The 20,131-nt window shown below is 34.1% G+C and overlaps 4 protein-coding genes across 6 annotated transcripts; 1 reads left to right on the top strand and 3 right to left on the bottom strand.

Moving 5' to 3' along the window:
• Window positions 1-226: 226 nt before the first annotated feature.
• LOC113863590 (superoxide dismutase [Cu-Zn]) lies at window positions 227-3,350 on the bottom strand. 2 transcript variants are annotated; one of them, XM_027497225.1, is made up of 8 exons: window positions 3,212-3,350; window positions 2,137-2,225; window positions 1,937-2,038; window positions 1,556-1,651; window positions 1,369-1,400; window positions 1,196-1,271; window positions 832-885; window positions 232-594 (listed from the first exon to the last, which is right to left on the bottom strand). In XM_027497225.1, exons 2-8 carry the CDS (start codon window positions 2,210-2,212, stop codon window positions 572-574), a joined length of 459 nt encoding a protein of 152 aa, XP_027353026.1. In that variant the 5' UTR covers window positions 2,213-2,225; window positions 3,212-3,350; the 3' UTR covers window positions 232-571. The 2 variants fall into 2 exon arrangements, 1 of the variants encoding a protein (XP_027353026.1); XR_003504550.1 differs by having other exon boundaries at window positions 227-594; window positions 832-1,271; window positions 2,137-2,266; window positions 3,212-3,264.
• A 1,411-nt stretch (window positions 3,351-4,761) lies between these two features.
• Window positions 4,762-14,370, bottom strand: LOC113862047 (coiled-coil domain-containing protein SCD2-like). The gene is made up of 20 exons (XM_027495206.1): window positions 14,056-14,370; window positions 13,909-13,962; window positions 13,758-13,811; window positions 13,610-13,663; window positions 13,122-13,516; window positions 12,712-12,793; window positions 12,454-12,495; window positions 12,031-12,093; window positions 11,352-11,401; window positions 10,704-10,731; window positions 9,647-9,712; window positions 9,448-9,528; window positions 9,305-9,365; window positions 8,531-8,677; window positions 8,309-8,403; window positions 7,105-7,174; window positions 6,553-6,594; window positions 6,094-6,134; window positions 5,313-5,439; window positions 4,762-4,883 (listed from the first exon to the last, which is right to left on the bottom strand). Exons 1-20 carry the CDS (start codon window positions 14,368-14,370, stop codon window positions 4,762-4,764), a joined length of 1,989 nt encoding a protein of 662 aa, XP_027351007.1.
• A 1,122-nt stretch (window positions 14,371-15,492) lies between these two features.
• LOC113863588 (transmembrane protein adipocyte-associated 1 homolog) lies at window positions 15,493-17,544 on the top strand. The gene is made up of 6 exons (XM_027497222.1): window positions 15,493-15,922; window positions 16,164-16,355; window positions 16,625-16,787; window positions 16,871-16,973; window positions 17,066-17,147; window positions 17,265-17,544. The coding sequence occupies exons 1-6, from the start codon at window positions 15,647-15,649 to the stop codon at window positions 17,340-17,342; spliced, it is 894 nt and encodes a 297-aa protein (XP_027353023.1). The 5' UTR covers window positions 15,493-15,646; the 3' UTR covers window positions 17,343-17,544.
• Window positions 17,545-17,598: 54 nt separating this feature from the next.
• On the bottom strand, window positions 17,599-20,036 carry LOC113863591 (acyl carrier protein 1, chloroplastic). 2 transcript variants are annotated; one of them, XM_027497226.1, is made up of 4 exons: window positions 19,755-20,036; window positions 19,157-19,267; window positions 18,121-18,246; window positions 17,599-18,007 (listed from the first exon to the last, which is right to left on the bottom strand). In XM_027497226.1, the coding sequence occupies exons 1-4, from the start codon at window positions 19,818-19,820 to the stop codon at window positions 17,882-17,884; spliced, it is 429 nt and encodes a 142-aa protein (XP_027353027.1). In that variant the 5' UTR covers window positions 19,821-20,036; the 3' UTR covers window positions 17,599-17,881. The 2 variants fall into 2 exon arrangements, with proteins under 2 accessions (XP_027353027.1, XP_027353028.1); XM_027497227.1 differs by having other exon boundaries at window positions 17,752-18,007; window positions 18,121-18,243.
• Between the last annotated feature and the right edge of the window lie 95 nt (window positions 20,037-20,131).

The raw sequence follows: 20,131 nt of genomic DNA, 5'->3' as shown, positions 1-20,131 counted from the left end.
ATGAACTTTTCACTTGGAATTTTCACACATTGGAAGAATTTTATGGCTATGAATAAGACTATTAAAATTTATAAAATTATATCCTCCAATAAAATTTTAAATTAGATTACATAAAAACTTCACACTGAAAGCCTAAAAAATTCTCTACTACAGTTGGTTTCCTGTACAGTTAACGCAAGTGAGAGAAATGTAAATTTTCAGTTATTAACTCCTTTTTCAAGCTAAGATTATCCACATTGTAAATAGTTCGTAGGTATTATCATCGTTTAGAGCTGGAAAAAAAACTTAGTCGCCATAAAAACCTCGCATTTCTGAGAGACTACCACAATCTAATAACAGAGGAAATAATGATTACCACTAACACAAACTTCAGGCAAAAGTAATAACTAGATTAAGCATCAAGTGCCGACATATAGCCATCAGATACGATACAAGCAAAACACAGAATTCACCAGTACAGACCGGACCTAAACAAACGGACTTAAATGGGTGCGTTTATTCCACAATTCTAAGGCTCCCACATATGACCACACGCACTTTTTCATGTATCCCGGTGATTTAGATTAGAAGTTTATGCTTGCAAGCCAATAACACCTACACCGTCAAACGGCAGAAAAAGGAGATCAGTACAGTCAACATAAGCAAGCAAAAACAAAATCTCGAACGTCGAGGAGGTGTATATATATATAATGATTGAAAAAATATTTGATAGTCTCGATAATTATCTTCAGCAGAATCACAACCACGTGTGAAATTTTGATATTACAAAGTTAATACTTAAGTGGTAGAAGGAATGCCAAAAAAACATTTACAGTCGCAGTCTATGCTTACCACATGCTACTCTGCCACCAGCATTTCCAGTAGTTTTGCTAAGCTCATGACCACCTACCCAAGAGTACAACGAATAACACGTAGTGAGCCAACATAATATCAAAAGCTTCAGCATAAAATAAAGAATAGCGGTAATATGTAAGAAAGGCAAAACAGAATAGATCAAGATTTGCTCATGTTCGTGGGAAGCATGATAACTGTAAGTTGTGAAGATCAAACAACGCATGTATAATTATAAAAGCTGCGTTAAGTTTGCTCAAGTTTTTGGGGCAATGACAAAGGTTTGTTTGTTGAATGTATGAGAAACATAATAATTGGATGATCAATAACTCAAATCAAGGAATAAAAACAGATTTGTGGGTACCTTTTCCAAGATCATCAGGATCAGCATGGACAACAATTGCCCTTCCTACGATGGAGTTTGGTCCAGTCAGAGGAATCTGCACACATTTAGTAACTTACTTAAAAATTGAAACTTAAGTCTTGCTGTTAACCTATAAGAATTGACCAGCGATTTTATTGAGATGAATAAGATACCTGCTTGTCGGTAGTAGAGAAGCTGACAGTTCCTGAGTTACACAATGAGAGGAAAACATTTTAATGTAAAGACCAACAAGCACATGGTATGATAAGCAAAATAAACAAGTTCTTTTACAAGTGACCTGTCACAAAAAAGAAAGCAAATAATCTTGACAAGCAGATAACTATAAGAACAAAGTCATACCATCATCACCAACATTAACATTTCCTAGATCACCAGCATGACGATTCTCATCTTCAGGAGCACCATGCTCCTTTCCAAAAGGATTGAAATGTGCTCCTGTAAGGGAAAATAAAATCAGAAGATTGAGCTTTACAATATTAACAAATGATAGAATTTCAGAATGCTGTCACTTAACAGACTTCAATCCCATGCTTGAAACTTTGAAGAATGTAAAGTAGAAAGAAACATTTACAAAACCAACAAATGGGAAAAAATCACTCGAGCACATATTCCATTTTCTTTTCATTAAAATATAACGAGAGTTTATAATTTATTCCAGCTCATTATATTAATGCTTCCGATCACTTAAAAATGATACAAGTTATTGTCCAAGTACATTACCAGTAGACAGGCAACCATTTGTAGTGTCCCCCAAGGCATGGACATGGAAACCGTGGAGACCAGGCTTGAGACCAGCAAGATTTGCTGTTACAGTGGTTGGGCCTAGACAATTCACAATATATGTTATTTGATTTAACTTAGTACAGTACAAGAAAATAAAAACGTCATGTTCAGGAAGATCAAAGGCTGTTGCAACTAACCATCTCCCTCCTGACTGAAGTAAATAGTTCCAGTGACACCCTCACTGCTGCCAAGGACTGCCACAGCCTTCACCATTGTTCAATGTGATCTGAACAATAAAACAGTTATTTAAACCGAAACAGCTATGACCTGCACAAGCTCATTAGAATGCAGTCAATGCACACACGTGTTTCTCTCTCTATCTCTCTCTCTGTAGTGAGAACATGAGTCATGATCATTCAGTGCCTGTATGGCTAAGACTGGTGTGCGGCTGAAATTAATTTGGAACACATCCTAATTAAATCTAACAGTTCAAAGTTAATTCCATCAATATCAACTGTATTCGACTCTGAAACAATCAGACCTGAATCATTGATGAATGGAAAAAATCAACTCCTCGCAGAAACTTTCTCTGTGTGAGCGAGTCAATACAACGTCGGTAACTCAGTTACATGACAAGCTAAACACGATAAGATCTTACCAACTCTTTTAAAACATTCGATCTCGGTACAGTTATATTCAATTGCCTAAGTTTCTAATATCAATTCCAAATAAGAGAAGGAACTCAATGAGTTGACCGCAAGTAAACAGAGATTATCATGTCAAAGGCAAAACCTCACTCCAATACACAAACTAGTTTGCTATTCAGTAGATCGGTCAAAGAATACTAAACAACACATGCAAACACACAACCCAATCCGAATTGATTCCATTGGTATAGCAACGGTTCAACATAATCAAATAAAAATTAACGATTATTAATTTCATTTCTGAAAACAAATCCGAAGTTGCCGAGCTTGAACGAGACTGCTAGGTTTCTTAAATATTATTTTTATTTTCACGACTTTCTCTCTATTCATCAACTCTTCTCTCATCCAAAAATAAAAACGAAGGCAATCGAAGCGATCATCATCGCAGAACAACGTCTTAAGCGATCTGCGGATGATCTAAAATAAATACGAAAAAAGCAGCGATTTCGGTGGAAAAATAAAAAAGAGACGGAATCGACAATCAGAGGAGAGGAAATTGAAGAAACGAGAAAGAGAAGTAATGGGAGATGGGGATAAAGAGGGAAAAGAAAGAAGAGAAGCATACCTCAGGACACCCCTTAGACTGAGAAGAAGACGTAGAATCTAGAACGAGGCGATGGGAAACTTTGGGGCTTGTTGTCTTCAATTTATAGTGAGTCAGGTGTGTGAGGAAGAGGGCAGAAGCCACGAGCAGCACGCTCACCATTAGCCTCCTATCATCACCTAACCCATTTGCCACGTCATTGAATTAGTGAAGTGAGTGCAACGTGGATGAGAGTTTTGTTTTTTGATTCGTTTCTTTTAGCAAAAAATGAATTATTTACTTAATAAAATATATTACTATGTTTACGATTTTGTAATAAAATAAAAAGTTAATATATTGTTTTAAACTGTTAAAATATCTCCAATAGTCAGGTCATAAACCGTAATTACGAAAACAAAAATCCCTTTTAATCGAAAATTAGCTTAGATGATAGGGTGAAAACCATTTATATTTGTTGTAAATTTTTTATTGGATTCGTGAGACATTTACGGAAGAAACGATGGTGTTGAGTGGCATAGCTAGGTTGTGGAAATTTAAATTTTATCAGACAACCATATATGGAGATACTAACCTATCTCGGAATGTGGTGCTTTTTTATCGCATTGTGCATTTGTGACTTGCGACTGCAAAAGTCAAACACCCTTGTATTAGAAATGAAATTGATTGAAGTTATCCTGAGGTAATTTAAAAATTAAGTAAAAACACGTTCTAGTGAATATATTTATATTTTATAATAGAATAAATTGAAAAATAAAAAATCCTTTATTCTAAAATATTACTGTAATATATCTCTAACTCTAATATTCTTTAATTATATGTTAAATGTTATTAATTTGTCAATAAAAAATACGAAAAACTGTTTTTTGCAGTGTATGAGTATTTTTTATTTTAAATAAAAATTGAAGACGCTAATATATATTCCTTATTAATCAATAATTATTATATTATATTTAATTGGAATAAATTAAAAAAATTATTACTTTTAAAAATAATAAAAAATTATTAAAATTTAGAAATTAAGATTAAGTATTAAGTTTGAATAGATTAAGATGGCTGTAATCTTAAAATTCATATTTTTTATATATAAAAAATAGATATTTTAATTTGATACAATATATTAAAATTTAAATAAAATTGCATTTAAAAATATTTTAACTAATTGAAAAAATTAAATTAAATATTTAATACAAGAAAATATATTAATTAATATAATTTAAACTAAAAATATAATTAAGTAACAAATAACTATGTTTACAAATCTATAAATATTCTTACAAGTATTATTAAATTCTTAAAAAAATTAACATATTGACAAAGTTAGTTTTTATCAGAAGGAACCACAGTAATAGTATAAATTCAATATATTATTTTCACCCAAAAAAAAATTCAATACATTATTAATATAATTTTTTGTTTACATTATCATAGTAACGGATAACTTTGTTTTATAAAATATAATACACAAAATATAGCCTATTCTACTCCAACTCTTTAGAGTAACTAAATTACAAAGTCCGTTATGGAAAATTTTGTGAAAGGAATAAATTTTGGAATAATCGACTCTAACTAAATCAAAAGTCAGAACGACCGGGCAATTGGGAATTGTCAAGATGCTGCTCCAATTCACTACGAGATTCATCCCACAGCTGGGTTTCAATACCCAACTTCTTGATCTCTGCAAGTCCACGCTCAACTGCAAAAGGGATGAAGTACTAAATAATTATATTTGAGCAAGAAGCATTAACATATTTGCAAGAGAAGGTTATCAATTTAATGACCAATGCATGTTGGTAAAATTATTATTCGGAGTGTTTTACCGTGCTATCCTATGCTATTATTGCTAAAATTGGCAGAATATATACCAAAGTAGATCTTTCAATCTTCATGGCAGAAGATATCACCATAAATTAATGGTGACTGTTTAAATGGAAATAAATCACGAATTTATCTATTACTTCTTCTTTTTCTCTTGCCACGTAAATGAACCATAGAAGTGGCAACACAGGGCAAAACCTCATTAGCTAAGCTAAGTCTTAAAATTCGCCAAAGGAGTGAATATGGTGGAACCAATAATGTATGGCAGGTAAATTACAATAAATAGAAGGAAAGGGATGGACAGTACCATCAACTGCGTCTTGTGAGGTAGGTGTCGTAGAGTTATGATTGATCCAGTAATGCAAACGCTCATCTGCTATGTCTGGTTCTATTTGACGCCTTTTTGCCCTCCTCCAAACATAAGTAAGCCAAGCCTAAACGAACATGATAGACAGGAATCCATAGATAATCAAACGCAGCTGATGCGTGAACATGTTTAGAAAAGGAAATTATAAATAAACTCACATTGTTAAATCTGAATCCTTCTTAATGAACCCCCAGAAGAGAAGAAATAATATATCATTCGACCCCAAATCATAGTAACAGAAAACTTAAATTTCTAGATGTTTGCTTCGTTCTTTTTCGAAGTAATTATCTGGAAACACATTTTTCGGCATTCATCGACATCATCAATGTGATGAAGTTGCCGGAGCTTCAGCTGATAATAAGACATATACAGTAAGTTCCAAGATACAAATTTTGGTTGCTTGTTCCTTTCTTCCTTTTCCCACGCCCCCAATCTCAAATTCACTAATGTTGCTATCTCTATATTGGAAGTCTTGCTTCTATTGTTATTTAAAACAATTGGAAGAAGTCTGCTGGCTGTAACCCTACTATATGGTTATTGCAAATTAAACTTACCAGATAACTACTTAAAAATGAAAACCCTAATTAAATGATCACAATTGCATTTTCTCTTTTCCAAGAAGTATAGCAAGGGGTTGGGAGGTGGCTATAACGAGGACATTATAAAAAAATTACAGGAGCAAAATAACGAAGAAACACAATGAAAATATTGTTGCATGTACCTGCTTAAAAGATACATCTTCAGCCTCCTCCTGGCTCAATTCTGAAAGTAAAAGAATTATCTTTAAATGAAAACACCAATCTAACTGAAGAACATATATTCTTGTTTTTTTTCTTAAATGTCATTTTAGGTCGTACGGAAGATTCAGATTCAACGTCAATAGAATTCAGACATGCATGTTGAGAGGACGATACTCAACGTAGACAAAACACGTAGCATATTGAATGATCAAGATTATCTTCTCTTACCTTTTTACTCTCTGACCTAATAAGCTCCATAATATATATATTTAATATAATAAACTCAAGTTCCACAGGCTGGTCTTCTTAACAAGTTGCAAAGGAGAGCTTATATAATAATTGGTTAATTAATATCAATATAATATCATAACTCCAGCACTCAATCTCAACTTTTTACCGCATGATCATGGCAAATGAAATCTGTGACAAGGAAAACTTACCAAATGCATCACACTGCCCTTCGATTGGTAGTTTTAGGTCATCTACACCAAAAAATCAAGACAAAAGTCAGACCATGCATCTCCCCCCGTTTTCTTAATTTCTTATTTAGAGAAGGACGTCAAATCCCTGATCGAGACAATATCGAGCATAGTGAGCATGTGATACGCTACACTTGGCAGGTACCAATCTGGATAGATATAAAAGAGAATTTGCACGTAGTAAAACATTGTATCACTATCAATTTTTCATTTTAAGAAATTGAATTTAAATCTCACTAAAAAAGACTTGTTATTCATAAACTGCATGTTTAAGGGGCAAAATTGGTCAAAACATGCTAAATAAGAGATGGCAGCTCTTTGCAGGGGGAAATTTTATAATTAATGTTTTTTTTTCACAATCTTGGTATAGCATTTATTGCCTCATTAATTTTTGTAAAATGTATGCAAAAATGATAAAAATCGAAATAAGTATATACAATATCGAATACGATGTTTAAAATTGACGTTGAAACAGAACTCAAACTCTATTGTATACGTTATTGAACTTAGCACCTGAAAAACCAGTTTTCAGTACATTTGGTCGCCTATGTTGGGCCAATGCAACTGCCAATGCTTCTTCTACCTTCAAAACAAATAAGAAAGCCAATCGTCAGTAGGGGAGCTTGAACAAAATACTCGAGAACTCAAAATGAGATTTTAGTGCATAGGTTAAATATATAACATTGTGATATGTGTTTAAAATTTAAATGCAATATAGTTAAAATTGATCATAAAAAGAATATCATAGAAAAAAATCGGTGCAATCCAATTTCGAGTTTCCATCTTCGTTGAGTTCTTGGCATTAAGTGGTCTCCATTCTTATTAAGTGCTACCATGTTGAGCACTTTTTAACTTCGAGAGGCATGAAAAGATACCTTTTCTAATAGGCTCAAGTTTTCTTTTATTTCATTATCATACTAGTTTGGTTACACTTTTGGTGTCAGCTTGCCAACTTGTGAGTAATTGATTTTTGTGTTTTCTATTGGCTTATTATTTTGCTGTGTGTTGTGAGTTGTTCTTCCAACCCTTTCCTCTATATACTCATGACCCTCTTTATTCTCTCCATTGTAATTAACAAATGCTATTTTATCACACACACACACACACACATATATATATATATAATAACATGTGACTAAATTTTAATATATTGTTAAATAAAAAATATAACCGTATATCACATGATGATTAATCAAAATCATAAACATAACCTCAAATCACTTAATAATGTATTACTAGCCTCGCTAACAGAGAATTAACTCATACTCAAGCGGTGTTAGTATTAGATTTCATCAAATAATATTAGTATTAAAAATATAACAAAGAATATCCAGGTAACATTACTTTCTAACAACTTTTATATACGTGATAGAAGAGTATACTTATTATATTCCTACGTGAACCTATGTTGATTGTATTAAAATATCGTTTTTCAGTTGGTTGATCGATTTACATCATTTCAGTATAATCTTTATACTGATAGAAACTCAATGAGCTGACATCTTGTTGAATAAGACGAGAAGATAAATGTTCCTTGTGAATAAAGGTAACATAGATAAGTTAAATTCATAATATGAAAAGTAGATTTCAGCATTAACTAACACTATCATTTGAAACAACTTTCAGAGGTTACTCATCCACTCCTTATCGTTCAGACAAATTAAGTCAACAAAGGACATGCCTTCACATTTTCTCAAAATAAGGATATAATAGAAACCTTTAGTGAAGCCAATTGCCGCAAACCTTGCTCGACAAAAAGCATGTTCTCAATATTTCCCTCTCCAGAAAGTTCCTTCAGGTCGCGGTGATCTTCTGTATCGTCCAAATCGAGATCTATGGTGTATTACAAAAATTAAGGACACTTAAGCACCCCAACTTATTTTCAAGAGATACATAAGATAACTGAGGGAAAAAATTTTAAAGATAAAAAGCAAACAACTAAAACAAGAAAAAAAACTGGTGCAATTAACGTTACCTCCTGATTCCTCTTTAGCTTTCTCTCCTGCGGCTAGTACAACTTCAACCGGATTTGGGGCGAACATAGACCAGTATTTGTATTTTGTTTCAGCAATATCAGCATGAATACCTGCCATATATTTCAGAGCCATTAAATGTAATATGATTATTTCCCTTTTCTCGATAAAAGTATAACTTCTAAGCAACGCATCGAAATGAAAGTACGTTCATATACATGAAACTGTGGTTTATCTTGTATATATAATAGATAAATTTAACAGCTAAGTATATATTAGAAAGATTAAGTTGCCCAAGGATAGGGGAAGAAGGCATGATAAAGGACTTATTTTTTTAAGGTGATATAGGACTCATTTATAAAATTTTGGAAGTAAAAAACTAGAACAAAAATTATAATAAATATCTTAAAACAAATTATATTAATTTAATATGGTAACATATGGTGTAAAAAGAAATAATTTATATCAAGAAAAAGTTGCATACTTTATCTTTTCCTTTAAAAATGAAAAAAAATATTATACAACATTAAGTTAAACTGACTAAGTTAAATTGCATGTAATCCAAATAAAACTATAATAATAATAATAATAATTAAAAAAAATTTAAAAATTTCAACCATATTCGTGTAAGGTCGGGTTATGAGCTAAGCATAAAAAAAAAAGTGAAAAAAGCATTTGATCAAAAGCAATTCATACAAATTAATGTTATACTTGAACAAATAATAATAGGATGACTTTACCATGTTGAACGCATAAACCCCAATACCGAGCTAGCCAACACCGCTTTAAAGTAACCTCTTCCTAAGTGAAAGAACGGAAAATCACATACTGTGCAGAAGATTATTAAAATGAAAATTATATATGAATAACATTAAACCCTAACCATTTCTTCCCGGGTAAGTATCACTCGTTGAGTCATAAGCCGTAGTTTCTCCAATGCAGACGCCGCTTCCTCCCTTGCACTCTGATGCAAATTTTGCAAAATTTAAATCAAATATATAAGCATAATGTTTTTATGCATTAAAATTGCAGAAGAATTTGAAAACAAAACTATAAAACGTACAAGGTAGAATGCTGGATACCTCAGCATCCGTCTGAACCGATGCTTGAAAACCTCCATGATTCTTTGAAGCAATTCTCAGAGCAGCCTGAAAATGGAAATGAATTTTCATCGTTGGACTTCATTATCTCCCTTTAGTATAAATTCGGCCATGTTTCGCATGTGATCATATTTTCAGCTACTTAAAGTGAATGATCACTTCGAGTGCATGTCAAAATAAAAGTTTGATGGATTATTAATTGATAATTGATTAATAATCTGTTAATATGTTTTTAGCTTAATACAAAATACAATAACGTTGGATTTACGGGTACAACTTTTCCTATAAAAAAACTTTTGAGTAGGGGAAAGAAAGGGCAATGGTGAGATAAAAATAATTTTACGTCATTCTAACAGACTAATTTTAAGACAAGAATAGTGTGCATTTGACTATATTTTAAAATAATAATGATATTTTTTACAAAAATATTAGAGGTTTATTTTCTTTTATGAAAGAAATTGATTTTTTTTTAAAAGTATCTAATTAGTATTAAAATTTTAAATGTTTTTTAAAAAATTTGTAAGATATAAAGAAAAAAAAAAACAATGAAGGCGTTAACAAGAAAAATAAATTGATCGCAGAGAAAGTGGACAGAAATTTTGATCAACGATCAAAGAGAAAGTGAGACTGTGAGAGTATAACCCCTCGGCTCCTTCATGATTACTGAATTCTTAAAAACTTTCAAACTTAGAATTCATCACTCTCGTTGAAATTTTCTGTTATGGCCATCTTACTAATATTTCACTTGTAATTGAGTATAACATAATTAAGTTCAGTGATTAATTCTTCAATGTATGAATTAGTGAGCATCCAACATATAAACTGGAAACTGTGCAAACTATTGCAATTAACTCACCGTTTAAAATAATAGAGATAAGCTATGATTATACCTGTTTCTTTGATGAATTGATATGCCAGTAATAGATGCATAACTACCAGGAATAGAATCCTCTTCTAGTCCTAGGGGTAGGGCAATGTAATTAATGAATAAAGGAAAGGAGAGAGAGAGTTTGATAGGGAAAGGAAAACGAAGATAAACCTCTCTTTGCTGCAGTGCTGCCTCCTTTCTGAAGAAGAAAACGAAAACATGTCAGAATTCAAAAGTGTTTAGAGAAGAAACTTAACCTACCCGAACACTTGTTGTTTTGCTTAAGTTAAAAAAAAAACGATTAGCTTGACTATGGTCGTTCTGTTTAATGTTGTCTAATTTTTCTGCCGCAGCTGACAATTTTCTTAAAAGACACTCAGATCAAATTGTAGATGGTTTTCCTTTAAACTTTAAATATATGCATTGAAATAGATTCAATAAATTGTGCAGATTGGGTTTAATCTTGGAAAAGAACCATAAAATAGACGAAAATATATTGTTAATGAACAAGAAAAGTACAGAGGATTTAGAAAATTTCAAGTGGACAACAATGCTCTTTAAACCATATCCAAGTGGTAAGTGCAATGAATTTTAAGCCAAACACAGGTTTTGGTTATAAGGGAGAAAAAGATGCCAAACAGTTATAATAGGATTCATCATTATATGAGTAGGTTTCACTAATTTGGCTTCTCTCTCTTTCTCAACATGATATTATCATGATACTTGCCGTCATGAGGAGATCCATATTTTGTTGAAGCGTGTCATACATATGTCAGTACGGTTAAGTACCATACCAACTCATCTCAATGCTAGACTTACCTGCTTAAAAGACGAGCCTCCAAAGTTACACCTTCTCCAAGATTAGCAACCTATAGGAAAGTATATGATGAAAAATCACGGATAATTAGTGGAACCACATAATGGGACAGATAAAATGACATGAGATAAGTGAATAATGTAAATGCAGGAGAAAATTTGTCCGTATAATTAGTACTAGAGTATGTTAATGAATCCTACCATGCAATTCTAATGTGTGGAATGTACATTACATTGGTATGCGAACGGGTTTAATTTTGATGTGCTATTAATGTAAAAGAAGTTGATGCTGAAAAAAAAAATGATTGTCATGTTATTATATATTATGTTTAACGAGTTTAATAATACATGGGATATTAAATATAATATATGATGGGACACAAGGTATTAAATGTCAATATAATATTAATATTATACTAATAATGCATTCAAATTAAAGTCATAATATATACTAAAAATATTTAGCCAAAAATCAAGAACGACAGGAGTTAGTCTAGGGCATTATTAACATTATAATTTTAAACCTAATAAAGTAACAATATCCATCAAAATTATCAAGGTCTGACCTACTTCATTTTCAGACATATATATCACAGCATGAACTACTAGTGTTTAAACCTATAATCACGTCCAAATTATTACTTGTGCACTAGTACTAAAGCAAAAAAGAGATAAATATTACCTGCTGTTCTAGTTGCCTAACTCTTGATTCAGCTTCCTCACACCTCTCCTCTGCAAGTCGAAGCTGTGGATTCACATATCAAAATGGTGTGCCAGAAAAGGAACGTATATATTAAAACAAAATCAATTTTCATTATGAAAAACTCGATATTATCAGCTTTCAGTCGTATTATCACTTAATACCGACAATAACAACATTCATATGGCAGTGCTAAGTTGGTTACATCCAATCCAATCTAACCCAAATTATATCTGACTCCTGAAATAAGCTGCTGTATCAATATAAAAATACGAACTGAATGTTCCAGCAGATGAAATCAACAAAACAGAGGTAACACACGACTCTCTCTTACACAATGTTACTAGCATGCAGCAAGAATCTCAAAACCTGAATGTTTATAGGGAGAACAAATTATCTTATCACCTTTTCGACCAAATTGTCGTTTTCTTCTTGTAGCATATCAAGCTGCATTGAAGTTCATATCTCGTTAGTAGATTCACGAAAAGTTATAGCAGCCACGCATGGCCAAAGTAGTTGAAGATTGAAAAATGGCAGGGGAAGTTTGAAGGGGGATGGAAGGGAGGAACATAAGAAGTACAAATACAGAAATAGAAATGAATGAATCGTATAAAAAAAGACTTCAAAGGCACGAATATAATAATTAGATGGACCGTGTACTACCTCATCCTCAAGCTCACTAGTAGGTCGCTGCTGCTGATTGGCATTTTCTCTTACTTTCATACTACCAAGATCAAGTGACAATCTACATGGTCACAATAAGCACATATCATTACATAGATTATATGCGTTGGAAAGAAAATTTTGGATCTCAATGTCTTCCCTAACTTTCTTGCATGCATTTTGGACCTCTTATTAACCAATTGTGTTATATGCATGATTAATTATCTGGTTCTCGATTATTTTATAGAGAGGAATGTTAATACTTAAAATTTCACCTTTTTACACTCTCTAGTCACGATTATTGAGTGCGAAATCTATTTAATTTCGTGCAGACATTATTAAGTAACCGCTCTCAGTTAGTGGAGCCAATTCGAAATTTTACCCAGTAGCGAAAAAAGAGTGCACCATACCTTCTGTCTTTTCTAATATCAAGATGGGGCTCAGGGGGAGGAACAACACCAGAAGAGGTCGGCTTGAGGGTAATAGGTACACTAGGCGGCACCATGGGAACCACTTTAGTAAGTCCACCGGGACGGACTGACATTGCGCGAGCAGAGGGAGGTTGATCATTGTTCGCACTACTGGGTTGAGACGACCGAGTCGTTATCGTAGTGCGAGTGGAGGGAGAAAAGTCCAGAGTTCGATTTGCCGTTGTTGAACGAGCAGATGGTGGTTGTTGCTCCGCCGCATTGACCAGCGTAGGCGTTCGAGGTGGAGGTTGCTCGGGAGCATTTGCAGAGGAAGATGATCTAACACTCGATATGTTTCTTACAGATTGTGGTTGTTCTTGAACAGTTCGTACTGACTAATATAAATTAACAAAATCAAAGTCCCAATTAAGCAGCATCATTCAACTTGAAGAATATATATAATAGCAAATCATGAAGAAGCCAATTACCGCTGGGGAACGTGATCTAGCAGATGGCGGTTGTTCTTGAACGGTGCGAACTGACTAATAGAAATTAGCAAAATCAAAGTTCCATTAACTTGTTATTCCAAATAAGCAGCATTCGAATAAATATCATTGCAACAAAAATTTCAGTTACCGCTGGGGAACGTGATCGTGTAGCTGGAGATTGTTCTGCAGCAGGGCGAACTGACTAAAAGAAAAAACACGGAAACCGGAGATTACAAATTTTCAAATAAAACTAGAAGCGAATGTGATATAATAATTCAAAAGCATTGAAGCGAAATTACTAATGGTGACCGCGATCTTGCAGATGTAGTTTGGTCCTGAACGCTCCGAACTGTCTAATAATAGAATAGCAACGACATCGAATTCGAAGCACGTTCCAAAGGAATATAAATGTGAGCAATGTGGAAAGACGTGAAGGAAGGAGTTACCATGGGAGAGCGAGATGGCATTGGCCTTCCACCGCCGAGGCCAATACCTCCGGCGCTACTAAGCGAGGAATAGTCAAGAGGAACGTCGTCGTCGTCGTCCTCATCGTCCGTTTGATGCGACATAACCTGTGCGAGTCTCTGAGCGGCGGCTTTGGTGGCGTTGTTGTTCTGCGTTCTCCTGACACTATTGATGGCAGAGCCAGTGGAACCTGCACGTGCGTGGCGGTTCAGTGGAGATATCATCACCGGTGAGGACGGCGTCGTCGGCGTCTCCGAAGAGCTGTTCTGCCTATCGAAAATTTTCCGCCGATCCATCTGGAAAACCGAAAAATCCATAAATAACATATTAAAAAAATGATCTCACTCTCACTGTCATGCATGGATCATAACTTTTTGACGAAACTTGCGTTGCCTGTGATTGATTCAGAGATTTGATAATAAGTTTGTCCTTGTATCCTCCGGATTGGAATATCTCGTTGAACAGAAACTGAAACTGTTTTCAAAATGTGAGGAATGAAGAAACTATTTGGCGTAACCTTATATAATCATTGACATTTTGTACTAGAAGCATTATTGGAAACAGAAAAGCAAAGGCAGAGGAGAGTTGAAGAGAGTAGAATAAAATGAAATGAGGAGTGGAAGGGTGTTGGAGCAGCGTCCTGCTATTGTGGAGAGACTTGAGGATCCGTTCGTCGAGTTATAGGTTGGGAGGTGTGACGTGGATGCAGCCCCGAATTCTTCCATTTTATAACGGTCTCCCTTCCGAACTTCTTGTAAATAGAAACGACCATAAGGAGAACCTTTTTCTCTTTTGGCAGTGAGTTTGCACATTATTGAAAAAGATTATTGATAATCACTCTGTCTATCATGACACAAAATATTACTTTTAAAATAAGTTAAATTATATATGTACTTAAAAGACAAAATTTATATTATTAAATATATTTCACAAAATGTAGCTTTATTTTTTACGAGATATCCACAAAAATTATGCAACGAAAAAGTTTAATGAAGTTTATTTTTCTTTTAAAAAAATATAATTTTGTCTTTTATTTTTTAAAATAGTTTTTTTTCAAAAAATGTGTGTATTCTCTCTAAATATTGCATTACTATATTACGAGTTTCTGATTTAATAAAAATTAAATAAAAAAATTTTAATAATAAAAATATAATTTTTCAATATATATTTTAAGACATAAAATATTTATATAACATAATTTTATTAAGAAAAAAGATTTAGTATATTCACAATATAAAATATTATCTTAAAAATAATATTAAATATTAATTTAAAAAATACTTACTATATATCTTCAGACACGTACAAGATAAGCTGTCGTTGAAAAGATAAAAAATGAAAGACTAAATAGAAGTAATAAATTTTTAAAGACTAAAAAAATTAATTATATTTAAAGGAAAAAAGAAGAAGCAGGATATGGGTACGGATATATCTGGTGTCCATCATAGATGTTAGAATAAGGGGTGGGCCTGTCCGACGTATTCCTCTTTCATGTCGAACTCGGAGAATTAGGGTTTTCCTTCTCTACTCCAATTCCACCTTGCTTTCGCTTCAAATGCAATAACCCGGAAAATGCTTCCAGAATCAGTGATAACGCAAAGCTCCGATGCAAGTACCGTGGTATCAGACGTTTCCGGCCACAGATTCTACAATTGGCTATTCGAGTGTCATGGATTCTGGCATAATGCCATTTTGTTGGTTCCTTCGATTCTTTTCGTCTTGTACTTGGCACTGCAAGCTAGGCACAGCTTTCTCAAACTCTCCCTTGCTCGCTCTTATATCATCATTTCATATAATGCTTCCCTCTGGCTCGTCTCCCTTCTCAATCTCACTTGGTGCTTTTTCCAGGTTCGTTCTCCAAATTACCAATTTCTATGGAAGCCGGATTTAAAATTATTTGTTCAATTATAGTTCTATGGAAGCTCTGTGTTACTTGAGTTGTTCGTTGATGTAGAATTGTCCATTCAAGCTCTTCAATTTGACATGTATTGGACTTTTGATTTTATAATGCTATTTTCTGATGCTTGAGTTGTCTTGACTTGAGACTTGAGAGGTGAATGAATGTGGTATTTAATCTTTGGTGAGTCAGGCATGGGAGTGCACGCCGGGGAAAGAGCTGGCATGGAACTTGTTATCGTTGTTTACTACTTCTGGAATGCTGTTTTTGGAAGTGAGCTTGCTGGCTTTTTTACTTCAAGGAAATAACGCAGGTGGCTTGGAAGCAATGACACGAACTTTTGGTATCTCAGCGCTAGTTGTTGGTTTGGATATTTTGTTGAAGGTATTTCTTTGACTTTTTACTACAAGTTTGCTTGTCCTTCTTGTAATTATGTTATCGTAATGTTACCAACAATGGTGGATAGAAGAAAACATATCAGTGCTCTCTCCCAATTTAACTTGTTTTTTTCATGCCAAATATGAGTATGTCGGATGAAAATTGAATATCTGTTTAGCCAATGGAAATTTGATTGCCTAGGGTTCCAATTTTTTTCGTGGATTTGGGGCACTGCCACATGTAATAGACGAGTCCTTGCACCTTTTCCTTGTTAGGCTATGTACACATTTGTTTTTGGGGTCCCATTATTCGTCGACAGCAATGAACATACTCATCACGTGAAGTGGAATTTGTGGGTTGTACACAAGCTGGTGCTCACTGCTGTTTATGGCTTCATATTGTTTATGTACCGTTCCGGGTGGAGAGAAAGGTTACCTGGTAAGTTATTTGACGGGATTGATATTATGATGTTTTTACCTAGTTTATGATTCCTTAATTTCCTTTCCTTTCCTTTCATGCAGCAAAACCTGCTTTTTACAAGTACGTTGCTATTATGTTCATCTTCAATGCAATTGCGATGTTTGCTTGTGGACTTACTGGAAATGGTGCTGCTTTTGGCTTGTGGTTAGATTCTTATAAAACTGAGCCGAAAACAAATCCTTTTTTAGTGTTTTTTTGCCACCTTTCTCTTAATCCTTGTTTACTTTGGTTCACAGGTTATATCACGTCACAGTTGTCTGTTACCATGCATTTTATCTTCCTCTTTTGTACACAACTTTCCTAGCAGACTTTTTTCAGGTCAATAGTGTCTTGATATTTTGATCCCCAGTTTCGACTTTTCGAACCCTTTACTATTGTTTAAAGACAACTTTACTTGTGTCGGCCTGACTTATTGTTCTTATGTTGCAACTACAGGAGGAAAATTTTCATTTGGAAAATGTTTATTATTCCGAGATGAAAGATGCTGGTTTCTTCGATACAGATTGGGAGTGATGGATCAACTTTTAAATAACTCTCATCGCAATATACTCATTGCAAGGCATCCCGATCAGGACATATGTAAATAAAGTAACTATGTTAGTAAAATGCACGTTTAATTGTAATAAACTTCAAATGTTCTGTTATTTACTAGATTTGATGTAAAACGTACATAGAATTTTTATCTACTTCTACTTAGTGCTATTTTCCGGTTCCTTTACCTAGTTTTATCAATATTCCAATTTTTATTATCCAGCAACACAAGAGTATACGCCGCTCCAATAAAATTAACATAAAAATATCACTGCATAAATCTCATCTCCGGTAAAGTTAACACAATATATCACTGCATAAACCCCTTAATGCAAAAACTGAATATAATTTTCGAAAACAAAAGGTTGGGCTAATTTGTTTCTCCTCTCAGACTATCTAGTCACACAATAGCGGTGTTCACAACTAAAACACTCGAGACTCTAAATTGCCGCACACCGTTAATATTAATCAGCATGGAGTACGAGCTCATGTTTACACAAACCTTCTGGCACATGTTTACTCTAAGAACTCTTCTGAATAATCTCTTCAATAAGATCTGCAGCTTCCTGAACTGTTGTGATGCTCTGTGCACTGTCCTCCTCAACGCTGATACCAAATTCCTCCTCAAGTCCCATCACGATCTCAACCTACAGAGAATGGCATTTAAACAATCCAAAAGCATTCAATACGTAAGATGGAAGACGTAGGAATGGACATTAAAGGGTAAAATGTTAAGTGTTTGCACGATGTTTCTGATTACCGTATCAAGGGAGTCAGCTCCAAGAGCTGCAAATTTTGACTCCCCGGTAACATTAGTATCATCGGATATAGCCAGCTGCTTCTTTACTATTTTGCACACCTTGTCTACTGTCTCTGGTTTGGCCTGCTAAATGCCTTAAAGAGTAAATAAACCCACAAGGGGAAAAGAAAAAAAAAACGAGCCTAGTTTTTACTAAAATTCTAATCACCACCCACGGGAAAATTTGTCTTCCAGCACTTTTAGTCAAGCCAAATCTTTATTTCCATCAAATGGTCGTCCAAAATCTTAAACAAATGAAGCATTAACGGATCTGTTTAGTAGTTACATTGGTGGAGACGGGACAGAAAATATTTTCTTTCATAAAGAAATTTAGGATCTGTTTCCCTGCCAGAAGTAGCTTCGTATTATTCAAGACGGGCCTTATGAGAGTCAATTTGTTAAATATATTTATACACTTAACATATATATGAATTGATTAACTGAACGGGAAAACCAGACAAGTAACACTATGTCTGTATACATTTTCCATCGTATAAAACCCTTTAGAAACTTAATAAAACACAAGATCCAAAAATGCAGAGAATTATCCAATTTACATATTCTAATGAAACGGTTCTGGCCCTTTGCAGCAATATCCCCACAAAAGTAAACGAATAGCAGTTCATAGAAGTCCTAATCATTGGTGTTTCTGCAGTTAAAACCATCCCTTATCCTACAAAGCACGGAATTTATGTACGCAACTACTCCAAAAACACTAGTTAATCGAGGCCAAAGGACACCCTAATTTACTAAATAAGGATATGTGATCTCACGTAATACACTATGTATACCATTTCACCTTTCACATCACAATTTCTCTAAATCATTTCTCAGACTCTGCTTCAAACAGAGAAACTAGATGAAGAGCCATCAATTCAAGAAAATTCATATTAACTGTAGTCTCAAGCCTAAAATACAGTGCCATGATGTTCAAGCAAGCAAAAAACAATCACTAACATATGAAAGTGAAAGATCAAGCGCTGCATTAGCTACTTACAGCACAGGAAACTTTAAGGCGAATTGAGCGTGGCTGCAAGCCAAAAGAAACAGTGTTCATCCCAAAGCTAGGAATCGCAGCAGAACTCGGGCCAGAAATTGAGTTTAATGTCTGTTCAACATATTCATCCAGATGAACCTCATTAAAGAATTAATTCATTAATTAAAACATAAGAAAAAACAAGAAATATATAATAAGGACAAAAATCGAAACAAGCTGGGCATTGCTGCGCTCTATATGATGTGCAAAAGTGTAACTCACTAAACCATAAATTTATTATTCAAAATATTTTACAAATAAAATTGACGGGAATTAAAAGTGAAAAAATGAGCAGCATGTCGTAATTAGTAAAAGTGAGAATAAAAGGATAAATAATGGAAGAATAGTTTGAGGGATGCATAGAAATCATGTCCTTCCTAGAACGCAAAAAATAAAAATATAAATGAACACGAGACGAGTGAGTATAAATAATAGAGAACTTGTTGGTGAGAAAGAAAAAGTCAGGCGAAATAATGAACAGATCATTACATTGAGAAGGAAAATGAAGCGCATAGTGCTTATGATGATTGATTAAAAGGTAGGAAAGGGAAAGCAATACCGATATTTGAGGAAGGAGAGAGCGAATGGAGATTGATGTTCCTGCAGCGAGTGCATTGGTGGCCATGGTGGTTTGTTACGGAGGAGCAAAGGCGCAGAAGAAAAATGAAGAGAAAAGAGAGAGTATGACGGAGAACGCGAAGAGTGTGATGCAAGAATAAATAAATAGCAAGGCGTGGCTTCGGCTCGGCCCCGTAATTTTTGGGTGCAGGAAAGGGCCCTTCTCTTTTGATTCGGAGGATGGTATAGTCGTTCCCTTGGGTTATTGGGTTTGAATCCACATCAACTGGGCCATGGACCTCCACCTAAGCCCATGTTATTCGTGGGGTTAAGCCCATTTAAGGCCTGTAGTTTCAATTAGGTGAGTATGAGTATGAC

The sequence above is a fragment of the Abrus precatorius genome, unplaced genomic scaffold, assembly GCF_003935025.1.
Source record: "Abrus precatorius isolate BTA unplaced genomic scaffold, Abrus_2018 Scaffold3, whole genome shotgun sequence".
Classification (NCBI taxonomy): Eukaryota; Viridiplantae; Streptophyta; class Magnoliopsida; order Fabales; family Fabaceae; genus Abrus; species Abrus precatorius.
Note: the sequence above shows the minus strand (reverse complement) of the source record. Positions and strands in the feature narration are given on the sequence as shown.